A 19,754-nucleotide genomic window follows, 5' to 3' on the forward strand; every position below is an offset into this window, starting at 1 on the left:
GATAGCGTCTTTATATACGATTATTTATCTTTTTTTTTTTATTCTAATATATATATAGCTTATTCTCTATCTTCGTATTAAAATATTATATTAAGATACTTAATATTCATTACTCTCTTATATTAGACTTCGACTTAATATATATTAAGTAATATTACTATTAACGAAAGTCGACTAATATATATTAAATGAAATTTATTACTTACTTATATCTAATATATATCTCTATTATAAATAATTAACTTTTATATCTAATTAATTTTTAATATTAAGATATAAAATAGCTATTATTTTTAGCTAAGCTCGACTTATATTTTATATATACTAATCTTATACTTCGTATTTACGCTTATCTAACTTTTCTAATATATAGATAATTATTACTTTTTTAAATTCTCGAGCTTAAATAAAAGCTTAATAACCTTCTTCGTTATGAAATATAATACGTATTTTATTCTCTTTTCACGTTATTAAAAAATTATTAGAAATTCTAAGAATACTAATAAATATTTGAAAATTAATAGTTAATAATATCTAAATAGATTTCTAATAAGAATACTTACTCTTAATAATTATTCGAATCTAATAAATAGGAAATTCGATAGAAGATTTTTAAATAAGTCTATTAGGGTTATACTAAGCGTATTTCGAAGTAATACTTTCTTAATCTTACGCGATAAAGATAAATTAAGCTATAGTCTTAGATAAAGTAGTTAACTAATATTAAGTATACGCTAATTTTATACTAGTTATATAAGTTATATTCTAAATCTCTAGATTCTATAGCTTATAATCTAGCTTATATTCTTCTCTTTATCGCTTAAATTCGACGATTCTTTAACGCTTAGTCTATATACGCTATATATATATTTCGTTATTAATTATCTAAGTCGAAGACGTATATATATATCTTTAATTTCTACTATTAGATATATTTTCTTATAATAAAAATAGCGATAATAGTATATACTCGATAGAAGTTAAGGTTACGTAATTTCTTATTAAAATCGATTAAAGAGATAAAGTAGTTTCGATAGATTAAGTATTAGTTAAGTTTATATTAGATTTATATTAATTATAACTAATATTAGTAATTAGATCTAAACTATTATAAGAGTTTTTAGAATTCTATAAAAGACTTAAATTTTAAATTCGTCGAGCGACTTATTACTGATTTCTATAATCTAAGATAAAAAGATTATTATTAGATAATTATATACGAAGTATATACTAAGTTAAAAAAATGAATTAATCTTATCTTTCTTTATTATAGATGCGATTATTCGTATAGTTTTACTATTATTTCTTTAGATTTAATTAATTTCTTACTATTTTATTATATTCTTTTTAGTAAATATCTCTTATATATAACTTTTTAATTTATAATTATTAATATATATTTAGTATATATTTAGTATATAACTTATCGAAGGTAGATAGTAAGTTTAGATAGTTAATAATTGATAAAGTTATTATTATTAAAATAACTACTCTCTTTAATTTCTATGTTTTTTCGAGTATAATATTATTATTCGACTTTTACTTTGAAATTTTCTAGAGTAAGTTCTATAAGAATCTATAATACTCTTTTATTATTAATTTATAACTTAAGCTCGGAATAGATTACGTATATACTATTTATCTTCTCTATTAAATCTTTTATATTTATCGCGTTTTAAATCTTATCGACTATAAAGCGAGCTAGGTATTTAAAAAATTTCTTAATAAAGTTATACTTAACGTGTACTTGATAGAAGATTAATATATATTAAAGATATTTATTTTATTATAACTTTAAATCTAGATTATATAGAAAGTCTTTAAATTCTATATTATATAAGTTAGTATATATTATATTTAAGTAGAAGATATATTATACTTAACTCTTAACTTACTTTTTATTTATATCTATTATTATAATATAAAGATCTTAATTTATAGTAATATAAGTAAAGTTAATTAATCTTCGAGATACTTTCTTAAGTACTTTAAATATCTTTATAAATATTTTATAATAAGTAATATATATTTCGAGATTTATGAAAATATAATAATAGATATTAGTTTCTACTTATAGTTAGTATATATTAATTATAAGTAGAGTATAAGCTATATCTACGATTAATATTCGCGTTTTATTCTATAAGCGAGAAAATCTATATCTTTTCTTATATTATTTTAAAAGCTAGATTTATTTTTATATATTAAATATATTAAAAGATCTTAGCTTATATATATATATAGTATATAATTATATGATACTCTTTATTAAAGTAAGTAATTAATTGAATCTATTAATCTTTACTATCTTTTAGCTAATTAAAAATATATTTACGCTAAATTTTTATTAAAGTATTTATAAAGTTAAAATAAAGTATAAAGAAGTAATATATATTTATTATAAGCTACGTATCTGTTAAAGTTATACTAGATTTATACTTTAATAATCTCTACTTTCGAATTAAAGTAGAAACTCGATCTTCGATATTTAGACTTTAATAAATCGCTTATAACGAATCTTTATTATATTTCTCTTTAAGACTCGCGAGAAATAGAGAAATAATAAAGCGCTTTAAGAATAATTAGTATATATATAGCGCTTACTTAATATATATTTAATTTATACATAGTTAGATTTAGTAAATTATACTTCTTAATAACCTCGATAATATTATCTATAATAGCGCTAGAGAGCTTAATTAAATATAGCGAATAATAAGAATATACTCCGCGTAAGACTAATATGAAAAATGAAAAGCGATCTTAATTATTTAAAATATAGAGATTAAATTATATATTATAGCTAAGTAACTCTATCTTATCTTATTTTTAGAGATAATTAAATATTATATAAACTTAGTATATACTAAGTAGAGAATTAGAATAATAAGATATTTACTTATTATACTATTTATATCGTTATATTAAATAATCTATATAAGTATAATTCTCTTATAGAGTTTATAATTTAAATTAAATAAGTTTTTATAAATAATTAAGATTTATATATATAGCCGTAGATAATAGATATCTTATTCGATATTATAATTTTAAGTTATTATTCTATAAATAACTAACGAAGATAATCTATAGATTATAAGTATATACTTAATATTTACTCTATATATACTTATATTATTTCGCTTAAATATTATAGATAATTAATTTTAATATATCGTAATATTCGATTATAAACTTCTACGATATACGTCTTATATCTATTAATCTATAAAAAACGTATTATACTAATACTTAATTTTCATTTTAAAATATTTCTTAACTAAATAAGAGTAAAGTAAAGAATTAAATCTTTATTAAAGATTATTAATATTTATAATATTAACTCGATTATACGCTTAGTATAAGATAATTATATTTCGATAAATATATTAATAATATTTAATTCTACTATATTTGAACGCTTACTTTTATATCGCTTTTCTCTTATTCTTTTTATTATTTTTAGCTAAAAATTATATCTTAATAGACTTTATTCGAGGGTAAATTATATTAATCTCTAAATGACTAAATTATATCTAGTCTTAATTAGTTAAGATATATTTAAACTAAATATATATAGAGCTTATTATAAATATATATTAATAAATTATCTCTTAAATACTCTTATAATTTTCTCTATCGAACTTCGATCTAGTATATATAAAATAAAGAATTTTATTTATACTTATCTTGAAATATTTAAATAGAATAATATAATCTTAAATCTTATTAGTTACTACTTTACGCTAACTACTTTAATTAATAATAATACTTATCTTCTTAATTATATTTTATATATAATTAATATATATAAGTATTAATACGATATAGGTCTTATTATAGAAGTTAAATCTATAAAGAGAGAAATAATAAACTTTAAGCCCTTTACTTCTAAGTTATCTTATTTATTATCGCTTTTATTAGAAGAATCTAATAAATAAAGCTAAGTTATTTATTAGTATATAAGTAAAGGCCTATGAATTAAATTCATGGAGTTGGATTTTTCATTTTTCTAAGTCAAATGGAGTTGGATTTTTCTAAGTCAAATGGAATTTTAGCCCTAGCCCTAAGTCAAATCGAACTCTAATCGCTTGCTGTGCGTTTTTTGACCTACTTCCACTACTATAAAATTAATTTGATCTATGTAATATATAGGTATATATATACGGAGAGAGGCGCGCTAAGGCCTGATTAGGAAGGTGTATTGAGTGTGGAGGATTGATCCGTAATAATTGCCCACAAAAAATAGAGAAAGGCCATGTTCTTATGGTAAGAAGTATCGAAATATCGGAAAGAAATGGAGACAACGTGCTAATTAGTGGTGTGAATCTCACAATATCTCCTGCCGCAGTGAAATTTTTCGAATAATGAAATAGCTGTAGATATCGGATGGTTTTAATTCGTTCAAATATGCATTGGAGAGCATATGACGTGGGATCTTGGAGAGCTGAGCCGTGTTCTTGGTGCTGGGAGCCTTGTTGCCGCTTGGTTTCTCCGCAGTGTTCTCCGCATTTGCCTGTTGTAGTTCCTTCTCTTGCTCCTTCTCTTGTAGAGTATTAGACTGAGTGGCTAGCTGAGTGGCTGACTGAGTGGATGACTGATATGACGTGGGATCTTGGAGAGCTGAGCCGCGTTCTTGACGATGGTGGCCTTGTTACCGCTTGGTTTCTCCGCAGTGTTCTCCGCATTTGCCTGTTGTAGTTCCTCCTCTTATTTCTTAATGTAGTGGGGATGATAGGCTAAGTTGCAGTGGTGTTCTCCGCTTGCTGAGTGATGATTTGATGTGGAACCGTGGAGAGCATATGATGTGGGATCTTGGAGAGCTGAGCCGTGTTCTTGGTGCTGGGGGCCTTGTTGCCGCTTGGTTTCTCCGTAGTGTTCTCCGCATTCGCCTGCTGTATTGACTTCTCTTGCACTGGCTGAGTGGATTGGTGTGAGACCGTGGAGAGTAGGCCTGTTGTGTCACTGCTGCTGATGACTATCTCCGTAATATTCTCCGCATTTACCTGCTGTAGTGGTTCCTCCTCTTACTGAGTATCGGGCTGGTGTGAGACCGTGGAGAGTAGGCCTGTTGTGTCACTGCTGCTGATGACTATCTCCGCAATATTCTCCGCAGTATTCTTCGCCTTCGCCTGTTGTAGATCCTCCTCTTGTTTAACTGAGTGCGAGGGTACCGAGGGTAAATATATTTATATTGAAATTAGTAGAATTGATAGAATTAGTAGAATGGTGGAAGAAGAATAATTATATAAATAGGTGGAAGGATTATTATTCAATCCCGAACGCGTCTAGTGTAATTATCATATTTTTAGAAGCTTCTTCTTAACGATGTTTAGGATTTAACACGCGTTAAGAGGCTTTAAAATAGAGTAGGAGAGGAAAACGCGTCTTGGAAGGTAGCATCGCTGGGTTGAAAGGCATTACCGCTGGCTTGGGAGGAGTATATAGGGAAGGACGATGGCTGTGAATCCGTTCGGGCTCTTTTTGAGGGCCTTTTAACGCGTTTATGAGTAGTAGTAAGTAGCTGTTAGGCTGCGGCCTCGATTGCCAATAGTAGCGGATTCGCGGAGGGGTGGTCTGGGGGCGTTAGTAGGGGCTCTAAGAGGCGGGCAAAAGGGGTGTACGTGTTTAAAACGTTGAGTAACCTTTAGGCGAGGGGTACCGAAGACGATTGTGTTCATATTAATAGAATTGGTAGAATTGATAGAATGGTGAAAGAAGAATAGTTACACAAACAGATGGAAGGATTATTATCCGATCTCGGACGCGTCTGATGTGACTACTATAATATTTGAATATCCATTTAATCTATTAATAGTAGGTTAAACTTTATAATTTTTACAGCGTTAGAAAGCGTAAAGCGAGCTTTATAATTTGAGGAATTATGAAGTAACTATATGTATCGCAAGCTGAGTACTTCGAAGTGTAAAACTTCTACATACAAATTTTTGATGAGGGAGGCGCGGGAGGGCTATCGGGCTGACTCAGCCGGTCTAATCAAAAAGCGTATAGGACCCGAATTTATGATTGGCTGCACATACAAATTCAAGGTTTCCAAGCTTAGCCCTACCTTATTCTATTATATATACTAATATACTAATATATTATATATATAATATAGATATAATATATATATAAGATATAAGTATTTTAATATTATTTAATTATTAAATAATTTTCGCTATAATAGCGTTATAGACTTATTAAGTAGATATATTAGATATTATAATATATACTAGATATAAGTAAGAATAAAATTTTACGATAGATAAAAGAGAAAATTTTAAATTTATAGGTGAGTTACCCCGCGCGGGCTAACGTCGCTAAACTGAATTTAATTTTCTTTACCCCCGATGAGGTGCTGGCATATGCTGAGTGTATTCGTTTCACCTCGGACGAGGTGCATATACTTAGCATCTACTCACCCCTACCGAACTTTTTTTCACCCCTGCCGAGCTGTGAGCCCGAATGCAGCTTGACGCAAAAAATCTGGATTCGATAAGTGAGTTACTTGATAGAGCGAGGACACTAATAGATATTTCCACTCAGCGGCATGTCGCTTGATTTTTTGGGGTCCCCCCCTTAATAAAGTAACTCATTTCTGGAATCCACGAGTACTATACCGTATAATGCAGTCCACTTCCTTTCTCGCCCCGCCCGTGCTAACTATTCTTAGCCTAGTCTTCTCGATAACGTTGCCATGGCGAGACTTCTCATACAAAGATCAAGATTCGCTGATCACGGCTCGCTTTTCTGCATGGAGTAGTCACCAATGTAGAGCATCATTAGGGAACTGTTATCGAGCTTTGCATCCTGTCTTTTGATTGATTGATTGCTTGCTTTTATTCCGAAAAGCAAGATGATCATCAATTAGAACTAATGTAGAGTACGATTGATACTAATCTAAGCGATGACATTCACCCTATTCTATTTGCGCACCCGATCTCAATCCAAACGATACGTTCAATTTCCTATCTATCTCCGCTGTATCTGCGTCGTCTGATGCTCCGTGTACCCTTTCCCTCTTTGCTAAGATCCTCATCATGTTCGATATGATGCAGCACTAAAGGTCTGTGTCCGCATTGCTACCACGAAAGCGTCCTCGTCCAGGAATTTCTTAGGGTTCACGGGCTCAGGCTTTGGACTGGGTGGTACTTCTCTTCCGCACTCGGGGCAATCAGGCCAGGTCGATGCCGAGTACTGATGGCCATGGACGCACTCTTTCAAGTTCCCAACCTTATGCACTGGCCAACTCCACCATATGCGCGTTGACCCCCGAGTGTACAGATTCCCCTGACGTCGCTCACCACTGAGCACCAGCTTGATTGCATTATAGGTCACAAGGAGCACTCCTGCAGTATCTGGGTAGGTCCGGCAAAGGCTGAGCGTCCGACGCAAAGAGTCTTCCACCTTCAAATTACTAGCTGCCCCAAGGTCTTTAAGTAGGATGTGGAAACACATCTGTATCAAACGGGTCTCGGCTTCAAGGCGTTTCAAGTTCTTGGTTTCGCATTCTGTGATGATGGTGTTCAAAGCTTTGATGTTGATGTTGGCCTCGTCTCTAGTCAACGCTTCTAAACCTTGGATCAGGACGGTAGTGTGCTCTGAATCATCACCCAGACTTCGTAGGGCGCCTAGCATCCTAAGGCTTTCTTCGACTATGATCAGTCTACTTCTGAAGAATAGCGCCTCGAAACGGAGTCGATAGCAAAGGTTGATATCCGGGAGATCGTCAACAGACACAGGAGAGATGCCTAGAAAGACTGCAAGCTTAGCTATGTCGTCTTCGAAGAGCTGCACGACTTGGTCTTTGAAGTCTCTGATGCTGCTTTGAGTTTCCTCTAATGTGTTCCCGCGGTAGCGTACCAGGTCGGCGTTGCTTCTACCTGCCAGGGGTCCCGGCCTCAGTCTTTCACGAAAGTCATTGAAGGTCTTGTCCAATTTTATCTTCCCGTCGTACAGTTGTTCCATGAACATATTCATCTTCCTACTAAGCTTGGTGTGCATCCGGTCGATATTCCCTTTGAAAGCTAGTAGCTGATGATGAAGAGCATACCGTCGGACTTTCTTGCAGCCTTTCCCGCAAGTCGGACAGGCCGAAACCATGTTCGTCACTTGACCTTTGGTATCACAATCAACCTTCTCAATATTTCCAGAGGTATCGAGGCGATAGATGTTAGTAAGGCCAAGGTGTCTGTCCAAAAACTCTACTTCGAAATGATGACCGCAAGGAAGGAAAATATATGTCTTCTGGGAAAGATCATGGTATCTGCATACAGGACATCCTGCCGGACACATCTCGCCACAAAGGCTTGGACATAGATGCCGACATGGTAGATAAACCTTGGTGCAGGGCTCATTGCAAGGGAGACGATTGCAAGGCAGGCAGCACATCGTGGAACATGAGCTTTTGTGAGGACAATCAGCCGGCCAGTCACATGGTCTGACACATGGGTCACATATGTGGCTGCATGGTCGTGAACAGCTACCATGGCCACAAGATCTTTTGCAAGGGAGCTGACAGGAAGGGCAATTGCCGCCGATATGACAATTCTCAGCACAACGGTGACCACATTTGAGTTCTTTGCCGCAGGGTGAGCTACACGGCGGATGTGATTTGTTGACAGTACATGTATGGCAAATGGCTCGGCAGTGGTGTCCACACTCTAATGGTTGATTGCACATCTCGTTACATTTCATGGGCTGATCCTTGGTCGAGCATACCGGCTGTTGTATATGTCCACAATCCAACCGGATGGGCTCCAAAAGGGTTTTGCAGATGATCTTGTCATCTTCTTGAGTTCCTCCGCAAGTCTGTACAGCCATGTGCCCGCACAGTAACGTAACAGAGGAGAGCTCGGACCCGCAGTCTTCACAAGGCTCGCCGCACTTTTTTGTACACCGGTGACCGCAAGCTTCATGGTGCCTTGGGCAAGGTTGAGCACAGCTGATCCGATCATGGAGAGCTGGCGCATGACATTTCAAGGTACAAGGGTGTCCACAAGGAAGTTTCGACCCACAAGGAACCTCACATTCCGGGATATCATACCACTGTTCCGGGCTCCGGACTTGGTAAACTTTGCCTGGATGTCTTGAACAGCATGCACGGAAAGCCGGTCCAATTCTTCGCTTGGCAGACAGATCCTTAGAAATATGATTCCACATTGGTACGGCACTCATCAGTGTCGCATTACCGACGATGTAGAAGCCATTCTTGGCACGGCTGCAGCCAACGTTGATACGATTCGGGGTTTTGAGAAACCCAACACGGCTCTCGAAGTTGCTCCTCACTGTGCTGAGGATGACGATTTTGGACTCTTCCCCCTGAAAATTGTCAATTGTAGCCAGTCTCAACATACTCGCGACGTTTATATCCGCTTTCGCCCCAAAAGAAGCTTCTTCTGGCTCCAATAGTCCTTCCAGTAACAGGCTCTCCCGATCTTTCTCACTTAGCCACAGAGAACACGTTCCGTTAAGGCGGTGGGTAAAAGCAGCAAGCTGTCCGTTGTAGGGGGTCAGTATGGTGATATCCTGATAGTCATATTCATTACTGTTGATCAAATATTCAACCAGTCCGACTACCATCTCAACCTCGAAAGCATTGGAAAATGATTTGGCCATCGACGATCCGGGGTCTGGAGTGTCTTCTGGCATTCCGTGATCGAGCCACCATACCCGGTCCAACATGCCGGCAACTGGCTCACGAGAGCGCGCTACCTCATGGTCCTGCGAAGGACGTGGTCAGATACTTCTACCAACCTTTACCAAAGCTGCAGCGATCCACATACCTGCAAAAATGGATATAGTGTCGCACGCATTAGATCGGCGATATCCGGGTGCATGCGCCGCTGCAAGTCCAGACGAGATGAGGCAATGGGCCGTACTCCGGGCGTTGATGGTACCATCATACGCTCCATCAAGGATTCATCTAAACGGTAAGAGGCCCCTATTGTCGTCTCTAAAGAAAGAGCTGGCTCATTCACCTGGGGTCTGTACGAAGTTAATCGAGTCCGTAGTATGCTTATTCACCCTAATTCCTGCAACGTACCTGAGCTGCAATGGATCACCTATGAAGATAGCGTGTTTTACGGAAGGAAAAAGAGTGCACAGTGTCTGTGCCTCCATTACCTCTGCTGCTTCTTCGCAAATGACGGTCTGAAGGTTCAATTGGTTCAGCATGGAAGAATTCATAGCGCAGGCTGTCATAGTCATCGCGACAACGTCCTCTGATGTAGCTAATCAGCCAGAAAGTCATGCAGTTTTTGCGGAATTTGCTTACGATCTCGAAGACACCGAGCATCAGTATCATGATGCACTTCATACCGTTTCGAGACAGCGACTTGATGGCGACGATGAATTTCAGCTGTTCGGTCAAGTATGGTCTGAGGATCAATCTCTTCTTTCCATTTGTTGAGAAGACGCTGTCGCTCTTTAAGGCTCAATTTCCAAACGTTACAGCCAGACGAAGGATCCGAAGCCGCTGTATTTGCCGCATTTAGTGCTACATTGTCAAGCACTCTGTGTTTTGTTCGGAGATCGCCATCATCTGCGTCATCTTGAAATTCGTATTGATTGCCGAGCATACTGCTGAACTTGTCTAGGAGTCGATCGAGATCGTTGATGTCGCCTCCTTTGCCCCAAAACTCAAAGGCGAAACCGCCAGCTTTGCGAGCCAATCGAATATCTGCAAGCCGAGACGAGTCGACTCTCTCGAGCCCAGTGAAGCGTTCTAAGATTGCCGGATATTTTGATTTAAGAAGCTCTCGAACCGCTGGCCAGCTCAGTACGTCTGTGTTGAGGGACTCGCACCAACTTGTACCCTCAGTTGTTAAGCCTACGATTGACGAAATTAGTTGCCTGAATATACCAGAAAGGGAGTGGAAACAGACCTTCGACCTGACGATGGGCCTGGCTCTCTCTGCTTCTCTCAAGCGTGGTCTTCTTGAGTTGACGTGCTGCTGCTCGTAAGCTGAATGCCTTGGTCCAACTCTCCTTACTGTTACCGCCTAGTCGGACGAGTTTTGTCACCCCTGCTTGTCGAATGTCGTTCAAAAAGCTATCAAGAGCGTGGTTGGTCGTGCACACTACTAATATTGGTCTCCGCGAAACGTGGCTGCGCGATTCCAGGAGCACCTTGGTTAAGGCAACACCAAGAAAACTACGTGAAGTCAGCGGATGAGAAAAGAGGCGGTAGCCCAGAGAATACATACGTTTTGCCTGTCCCAGGCGGGCCCTGTGTAAAGGCAAAGCCTCGGCAAAGATTCTCGCAAAGAGCAGTAGCCTGGCCACGATCGAGTGTGGTCTCCTGGCACAGGTGATCAATGGCGATGGTCTTGGCTTCATTATCCGACACCAAGTCCCTTGGTCTTAGCGTAAGAGGGTTCGCATAGACATCGCCCTTTTTGCGAAGGCTGTTTAGCTGAAAAGCGAAGTCGTCCACGGTTGCATATTCGGGGACCAAGATTTCCGGGCTCGGGCCTGCAGTGGAAGGAGCTATAGATGTAATGAAAGCCAAGTCCTTATTGCTTGCTGACTTGTTTTGCAAATCTCTAAGTGTCCAGTAAAATCCAACATACAAGACGTTTGGTAATTCAACAAGGACAGATCTTTCTTGTCTAATGCCCTTTGAACTGTAAAGCAAGCGTCTCACCGCATCAGTATCGCTCGTGTCGGCAAGTGATAGAACCACGGAAGCTGGAAAGATGGGTATGGTCAGCGATTAGCCGCAAAAAAACCTTCAACGCAGGGCATTAAGGACTGACCTCTAAGATCATTACCAGTACGCGGCTTCATGGCGAACGTGGTTTGGCGCTGTTCAATTACCATGAATGTCGTAGACAAAGTTTCCGCATCATCAAGCCCAACTAGTGCGACGAGCATTCCTTCCTCGAGATGCTTCGATGGGCCTAAGCGTAGACCGCGCAATGCCTTGGGGCATGCAAAGCTGATCCTGAAAGTGACACCAACCTTGAAGCTCATAATTTGCTCCTCGAATACGATGTCGCGGAAGAGTGAATAGCGCACTCCCTTTGGAGTATTCATACGGTCATCGTAATCCAAGATATGAGGCGAAGATATCAATTGCGTCAACTGTTGGCTTGCGTGGTAGCAAGAATCTATGATCGGTTCAACATTGTCGAATCTTAATTGGCGAAACTGAACATCCAAGAGCCTCTGCTGCCCACAAGGAAGATGATGCTCAGCCGATGGATCTTTGGCGGGAATATAGGTTTTTCGCCGACACAATATCTCATCTGTAGTTGGTAAGATCTTGATATGTTGGATATTTACATGATCGTTGTTGTGCCTCGCGCCGTATCGTGACAATTGACCTGGACCATCCTGGTCAAATGGCAGGCTCTCTCGCGGCGAAAACCTGGGGTCAAGGGAAAGTAGGTTCGGAGGGCAGTCTAGGAAAGAAGATCCAGAGTTCTCATTAGGGGCTGCACAAATGTCGTGGCTCTTGGTGCATTCATATCCGCGGCGGCAAAACCCGTCGACAAAATCTTCGCACACCGAAGTAAGAGGGACTTGCGGAAGTCTGGAAGGTTGGAGCTTTGCTGCTCGAATAATCGTCCTGTTTGCCATGATGAGAGGAGCTGGAATACCTTTGGGTCAGTACGAGCAGCATGACTTTAGCTGGGTATGGTCTAGGATGCTTACATATTGCAGGCTTGTTTGGGGGAACCCCGCAGATAGCTTGCAGCTGATGTACAGCTTCCTAAAAAGCAAGCAGATTTTTGCAGGGCGGCACCCAGTCAAGACCGCGCAATTGACGTCCAACTCCCCGAGGAATACATCAGTCGAAAAGGTTAGTGACGTGAGGATAACGGCTTGCTGGTTAAGGGAAAATGGTGGACGACTTTATCAGTCGATAAGTTTAGTGACGTGAAGATGATGGCTTGCTGGTTAAGGAAGTTAGGAAAAAGGGACTTTATCAGTCGAAAAGGTTAGTGACGTGAAGATGATGGCTTGCTAGTTGAAGAAAAACATTAGACGACTTATCAGTCGAAAAGGTTAGTGACGTGAAGATGATGGCTTGCTAGTTGAAGAAAAACATTGAGACGACTATCAGTCGAAAAGGTTAGTGACGTGAAGATGATGGCTTGCTAGTTGAAGAAAAACGGTGGACGACTATCAGTCGAAAAGGTTAGTGACGTGAAGATGATGGCTTGCTAGTTGAAGAAAAACATTGGACGACTATCAGTCGAAAAGGTTAGTGACGTGAAGATAATGGCTTGCAGGTTGAGGATAAACGGTGGACGACAATGTCAGTCGAATTGTAAATCGAAATCAGTGGTCGAGGATAAATAGTTATCTGTGTAGAAGTTGAAGAGGATGATAGACGGAAATTATGAATCGAAGTCGGTGGTTGAGGATGAATATTTGTATGTGGAAGAGTTGAAGAGAACAGTAGACGACAATGTCGATCGGAATGTCGGTCGGTGGTTGAGGATGAACATTTGTATATGAAGAAGTTGAAGAGGACAGTGGATGTCAGTGTGGATCGGAATGTCGGTCGAAATCACTTTCATGCTAGCTGTTCCCCTTCATTTTCTACTCTATGGCTATACTTCCATGTCTCTGGGTGTTTCCTCCACTTGCTGACTTTCCAGGGATCTTCACTCTTTATCACACAGCTAATTTTCACTGTCTAAGTCTGGCTTTCTTTTACTGCTTTCCCCTGTCAACATGTAAACGATAGGTCTCCGAACAGCAGTAGGGGGTGGATGGTCAAAGGTTCAAAGGGGAGAGCAAGACTGTGGACGAAATGAACCCAAGATGCGGTTTGGTCTGGCGTCTTCCATTCACAAATCAATACGCAGGAGATAGGCCTCTTGGAATCAATGATTGCCCTTCAGGGGTACTGCAACTTTTGCTGGCAGCTTGCCTGATTTCTCCGAGAATTATGAAATCATCCAGGACGGAGTGTCTCCTGGTAGCATGAGCCAGGCAAGATTAAATGTCACGAACAGTCTACAATTTTCTAGCAAAGCGCACTGGGTCTTAACATGTTTAGGTAACTGTTTTGTTGTAGGCTTAGCAACACTCTTTAGCTCTCACGCTCACAAGAAAGAATAATAACACAGGAAAAATGGGTATCTAACGCTCTATGAATGCGGCAAAATATGCCACAATCGGGCTTCTAGAGCTCGTGGATGAAAGCTCAGATCAGAATGTAGTATCGTGTAGCTTCGCAATGCTCCGAGATCTATCCCACACCTTCAACGCCCCTCAAACAGTCAAAGTTTAGATGATCCCGACATCTACCAGCACATTGCAGTCAGGCTGGGCGCGAGCGAGTCACTCTTCCATTGGATCGGGGGGCAGCCGGCGTTGCCTGTGTACATCGTCAGCTTGTCCACCAATCAATAAGACGGCTAGCATTCCGACCTTGGCTTTGACTTCTTTGTTAGTCTCCTCTCTCGATCCATGGACTGCCTTCTTGGGTGCTTTCTTGCGGCCTTTCTGAAGCTTTGGGGCGTCTTCGTTTGCTTCAACTTCGAGCTCTGGTGTGTGCTCTAGCTTGACGTTACCAAGAGGGGTCTCAAGCTCAGAAGCTGGATCAAGATCATCAGTCTCGGTGTCCTCGTCCTTGATCTTCTGAGCTGTTGCGGCTTTGCGTGGAGCTCGTGTCTTCTTCGCTATGTGAGGAGGAAGAGTATCATGATCGCTATTCTCGTTCTTGATGTGCAAAGCGGCCTCGTCTCCAGCTGTGGCCTTCTTGGCTTGTTTGCCACCCTTCTTGACTGACTGGTCATCTAGCTTGAAGTCTCCATCGGCCTTGTCATCGTTAGCGTTTTTGCCCTTCTTGACGGCAGCTTTAGTCTTCTTATCCGCCGGCCCTTCTTTCTCAGATCTGGTCTCAGCATCCTCGTTCTTGGTCTTCGGTTCTTTCTTGATCCTAGGTTTGGTTTTCTTAGTTGTCGAACCTTCATTCTCAGACCCGCCGTCAGCATCCTCGTTCTTGATTTTCGGTTCTTTCTTGATCCTAGGTTTGGTTTTCTTAGTTGTCGAACCTTCATTCTCAGACCCGCCGTCAGCATCCTCGTTCTTGATTTTCGGTTCTTTCTTGATCCTAGGTTTGGTTTTCTTAGTTGTCGAACCTTCATTCTCAGACCCGCCGTCAGCATCCTCGTTCTTGATTTTCGGTTCTTTCTTGATCCTAGGTTTGGTTTTCTTAGTTGTCGAACCTTCATTCTCAGACCCGCCGTCAGCATCCTCGTTCTTGATTTTCGGTTCTTTCTTGGTCCTAGCCTTGGTCTTTTTCGCCGGCGGCTCAGCCTCTGCTGAGCCTTCCGCATCCGGGTCATGGTTGACATGGCCGCGCTTCTTGTCATGAGTCGTGCTGGGGCTCGCACTTTCTTCTCCGGCATTCTCCTCTTTCAAGGCCTTCGGATAGTTAGATGAAGAGGACATTAAGACAGCCAGGGCGGTAATTGGACCGGTAGAGGTACTTACTTGAGCTTCTGCCTTCAACCGTCGCTTACTCTCAAGCGTAAAGTATCCATTCTTTCCTTCGCGGTTCATTTCAATGTCCTAGACGCAGTCAGTAAGATGTATCTAGACTATTGGTAGACACTACTACCCAGCCCCAGTCTTCATCATCGATATGGCCCTGTTCTAAAGCCTTTACGACTTTTTCTTGGAAATCCTCCGGAAGTTCATCGTAGCCATCGAGCTGGCTCGGGTCTCCTTCAATGCCCTCTTTGAGGTTGGAGATTACTCTGGGGGTCACGCAACCCCTGCAGGCGAATGAGATCAACAAGAGTGATGGCGAAGATTAAGAGATACCTACCAGTGTTTCCAAGCCCAGCTTTGCCAGTCCGGAGTAGTGATGAACGTGCCAAAACGCAGCTGGCCCTTTTGGATTTTGATACCCTCTTTCTTGCACTCAGTATTCTTGCATCCAGCGCGATTGTTCGGCGAGACCTCTGTAAAAATCTGTCTCAGCTCACAGCAAAGCCGAAGAATTGACTAAGAAGAGCGAAGCAGCACCGTAACACGAAGGTGGTTTAGGAAAGCACTCGGTATGGCAACAGGCAGGTGTCAGGAATCCAAGGAAAAATACAAAAGGGCGAGCAATCGAGAATACTACATACCGATGCGATACGCCCCGGACATATTGGTGGGAGTTATGGCCTCTCAGTATGTTGACTTCATAGAGAGCGATTCTGTGGCTTGTTCCTAAGTCAAACCTGTTATGAAGGTAAAGAACTCACCAAGGGATTTAGTTAGCTTTCCTGATTTTAAGCCACAGGTTGGGTACCGTGTGTCTGAGTCAATGAGTTTTACCATCGGAATTCTTTGACGAAAAGATACAGTGGTGTTGACATTGATTTTCTTGGATCTGAGACCAGAAGCGCCAAGACAACGCTAGAGTTTCAGCCTTACGAAATAGAAAGTTCGATACACGCATAACTTCCACCAGACTACACCCATTGATTTCTCTTTGTGAGGTCCCTCTTCCCTTCTACTCTGTTCTTTATCGAGCGGGCTGGGATGACAATGGCTACAGCAACCTCGTTAAAAACAGGCTGATTGTAGGATCATGGCGATTCTAGCCAACGTCCAGAGACTTCTCTGGGGCTCGAGTATCGCCACCAATGGCAAGAGCCTCTCCTGCACTAAGAGGCTTTGTGCAAGCATTCAGCCATCCTAGTACTAGCATAACAGCTGCAACTATACCGGCCTTTCTGGCCCCAGCAATCGTGCAGGAACGTAGGAATCCCAAGGGGACCCAAAGGCTGAAGTATCTTGGCTCCCGAAGACACGCATCGGTTACCGCATCTCAATACTCGACCGAGAACAGCATTGATAGTCACGCCAATAGCAAGCGTGGCCTGCCGCTTGAGGTAGAGGGTCTCGTCTCTTCCCCACGCCGAATAAAACCCGCAGCATGGGCCACCGCTATTGAATCGTACCTTCCTCAGAACCTACATCAGGGGCCCGAGAATACTGCTGAGGAAGTGATCCAACATGAAGTCCTACGACCAATTCACACTTTGCCAGAGGTTCTGTCCATGGCAAGATCGTACTGCAAAGCGGATCTTTTAAGCTATATTGGTGTATATCAGGAGCGATGGGAAGTAGTGATTTGGCTGGTCAAGGCTATGATGGGAAAATACCCGGGTCATATAGAGATGGAGAGGAGCTCGAGCCAGCTGCCACCACTGCTGTGGCGGACCGCTGAGCAAAGTCTGGATGAGGTCACAGGCAACGCAATACAAGTTGAAATGCCTCAGCCCTCAGATGTGTCAGGGGGGCGCAACGGCTGGTATGGCCGCTTGTCTCTTGATCAATATCCTTGGCCATATATGTCAGATCGGTGGGATGACCCTCACATTCTAAGGCGTAAGAGCCTTGGACAAATATGGCAGAGCCTGGGTACAATGATCCTACAGGCAGCAGATCGTCCAGCGGAGGATTCTAGTTACAGCGTTATTATGTCTCACGTCTTTCAGATTCTAGGACATTTACATCGCATTAATGCATTACCTGATTCGATTTACAATTATGCTCCCCCAACAGATCCGACTGTCCTCCAACGCCCGCCAACTTTACATCTGCTGTCAAGGCGTATCATGAGCACATTGTCGGATGTTGAATGGGGACTCCAATGGGAAGAGACGATCGCAAAGGCTATGTCTCAAGGATATGAACTACCCAAGGTTAGCGTGCAGCCAAAAATCCGCGAATTTGGGCCCGAGTTGTGGCTAGACCTCGTCCTATGGGCCTGCGTCGAAGGTGGTTGGGTCAGTGAAGGAGCTTGGATAGTCATCGAAATGGAAAGACGAACAACATCCAAGGATGCACGGTGGTCCACTATCAGCTGGCCGGAGATCTGCGAGATGAAAGCACCGAAGCTTGACTGGACGTCCATCTTGAGGTTAGAGATCGACAAAACACGTTTGAATCAGGTAGGCGGTATTGGAATAGCGACCGGCACGAACTCACATGTTGAGATGGGTGCCCGCACAGTCAGTCGAGAAGTTATATTAGCTCTCATAGATGGCTTGCTCAACGGCCCCCAGTCTACTGCCGGAGGCCTTGTTATGACCGTTGTCGAGCTTCGACGGAGTATAATCGCATGTAAAAGCTTGCTGGACCATAATCATCCGGAGCTTGAGAGCAACTTCATGGACGCTACCATCCTACGGGTCTTTGAATCCTTTGGGAATGTCAAAGAGCAGCCCGGAATGCTCAACAGGTTTCTGGACTTGCGGGTCACCCAGCCCAAGCAGGTGACTCGCAGTTCTGGCACGAAAAGCTCGGCTCAGGACCAGGAGATAGACTATTCTGCGGCTGCTCTAGGCTTACGTCACAGAAACCTTCACCGTTTCTCGATTGATGGAAATCTTCGAGGAAGCCTTCAGACATTCAGGAAGATCCAAAGCACTATTGATACACAGCGTGAAGAGAGAATTCTCACCTTTGCGGACGAGTTGAGGGAACGACTTGGAAGAGGCGATGATGTTTCAGACCTCTTTGGAGACACAGAGAACTATGTAGCACTTATTCAACCTCCCCCAATCCCGTCGAGCATTCTGGCTTCCTTCATAGACCTCATCACAAAAAGTAGGTTGTTCGATCTAGGGAATTGGCTCCTTTTGAATGAAGACATCGACGGAGGTCTTATGGATCCGGCCCTCTATTCCGATCAGAACTTACAGCCAGCGCTCCTCCGATTTGGAACAGCAACATCAGATTCTCGTCTACTCACAAAGATCCTCGTAGAACTGGAGACACCATTCTCGGAGCCGGTTGTTCATGCCCTCTTGCGTTACCAGGTTGTCTTAGGAAGATGGTCAGCTGTCGAAGAATTGCTAGAGTACCTCAAAAACACACCAGACATGGCATGGAAGCCTAGCGATGCTACCACGATTGCAAAAACCATCTTGCAGTTGGAGCACGAGCAGTCAGACAATGCCAACACTGCCTCAGTTCCAAGAGCGCTCGCCCTTGTACAGAATTTGGTCAATGGCAAATACAATTCCAAGGCTGACCCTTCGCAGCTATTACCCGACTTCTCTCAAATGAGGATGGCCAACCAGCTTGGTCGGATACTTCAAACACTACCTGGGAGCTTGAGCAGGATTACCACCAGACCTGCCGGAGAAGATTCTCGAGCGCATGCTAGTGCTGATGTTACGCCTTATGCTTTCAACATCATTCTAGAGGCCATCGTGGATCGCTACGGAAGCCTTGCAGGTAAGAGGCTGTGGGAGCAATGGTGTCGTGCGCCCAACATCCGGAAGCAAAAGCAGCAATCGCGCTCATCTCGTGGAGGTCGCGAAAGAGTGGTGACTCCAGCGCTCTACATGCTCCGCAGTATCCTGCGACCAGCCTTGGAGATCAAACGGGCTCTACACGTGGCCAGGAAGGAAGAATTGATAAAGACGCAAGAGGCAAAGACGGCAACCCTTAACCACCAAGGAGATCCAGGCTCCGTAGATGGGGCCGCCAATGAGAAATTTCGACTCGGTGACGAAGACCAGAAGGTTCTCGACTGGGGCATCAGCATGTACAAGAGGTTTGGCCTGTCGGAACATGAGATCAACGGCGAGATCCCGGGATCTTTCCCTCGGCCTGGGAGGGTGAAGGCCGTGCAAGACGGGGATGCTGTAGATATTTGATCGGGTGCTTATGGAATATTTTTATATATATTAGCAATCTTTGAATCCACATCGAGTTGTCAACGCCAGCGTTCCTTCCCGCTGGTCAAAAGTCCCCCTCCCCTCCTCATCGCGCGC

General features: G+C 41.7%; 3 protein-coding genes across 3 annotated transcripts; 1 reads left to right on the forward strand and 2 right to left on the reverse strand.

Annotated features, from left to right (window-relative positions):
• Nucleotides 1–7,041: 7,041 nt before the first annotated feature.
• On the reverse strand, nucleotides 7,042–14,014 carry HO173_002214 (uncharacterized protein; the record flags this gene model as incomplete). The annotated part of the gene is made up of 8 exons (XM_037304148.1): nucleotides 7,042–9,726; nucleotides 9,789–9,990; nucleotides 10,049–10,226; nucleotides 10,280–10,834; nucleotides 10,890–11,158; nucleotides 11,211–11,694; nucleotides 11,763–12,599; nucleotides 14,002–14,014. 8 exons carry the CDS (start codon nucleotides 14,012–14,014, stop codon nucleotides 7,042–7,044), a joined length of 5,223 nt encoding a protein of 1,740 aa, XP_037168943.1.
• A 290-nt stretch (nucleotides 14,015–14,304) lies between these two features.
• HO173_002215 (uncharacterized protein) lies at nucleotides 14,305–16,125 on the reverse strand (the record flags this gene model as incomplete). Its single annotated transcript, XM_037304149.1, has 5 exons — nucleotides 14,305–15,393; nucleotides 15,463–15,540; nucleotides 15,590–15,746; nucleotides 15,800–15,935; nucleotides 16,104–16,125. 5 exons carry the CDS (start codon nucleotides 16,123–16,125, stop codon nucleotides 14,305–14,307), a joined length of 1,482 nt encoding a protein of 493 aa, XP_037168944.1.
• A 482-nt stretch (nucleotides 16,126–16,607) lies between these two features.
• HO173_002216 (uncharacterized protein) lies at nucleotides 16,608–19,637 on the forward strand (the record flags this gene model as incomplete). The annotated part of the gene is made up of 1 exon (XM_037304150.1): nucleotides 16,608–19,637. One exon carries the CDS (start codon nucleotides 16,608–16,610, stop codon nucleotides 19,635–19,637), a length of 3,030 nt encoding a protein of 1,009 aa, XP_037168945.1.
• Between the last annotated feature and the right edge of the window lie 117 nt (nucleotides 19,638–19,754).

This window comes from Letharia columbiana (genome assembly GCF_014066305.1).
Source record: "Letharia columbiana isolate WasteWater2 chromosome Unknown Sc0000004_s0, whole genome shotgun sequence".
NCBI lineage: Eukaryota > Fungi > Ascomycota > Lecanoromycetes > Lecanorales > Parmeliaceae > Letharia > Letharia columbiana.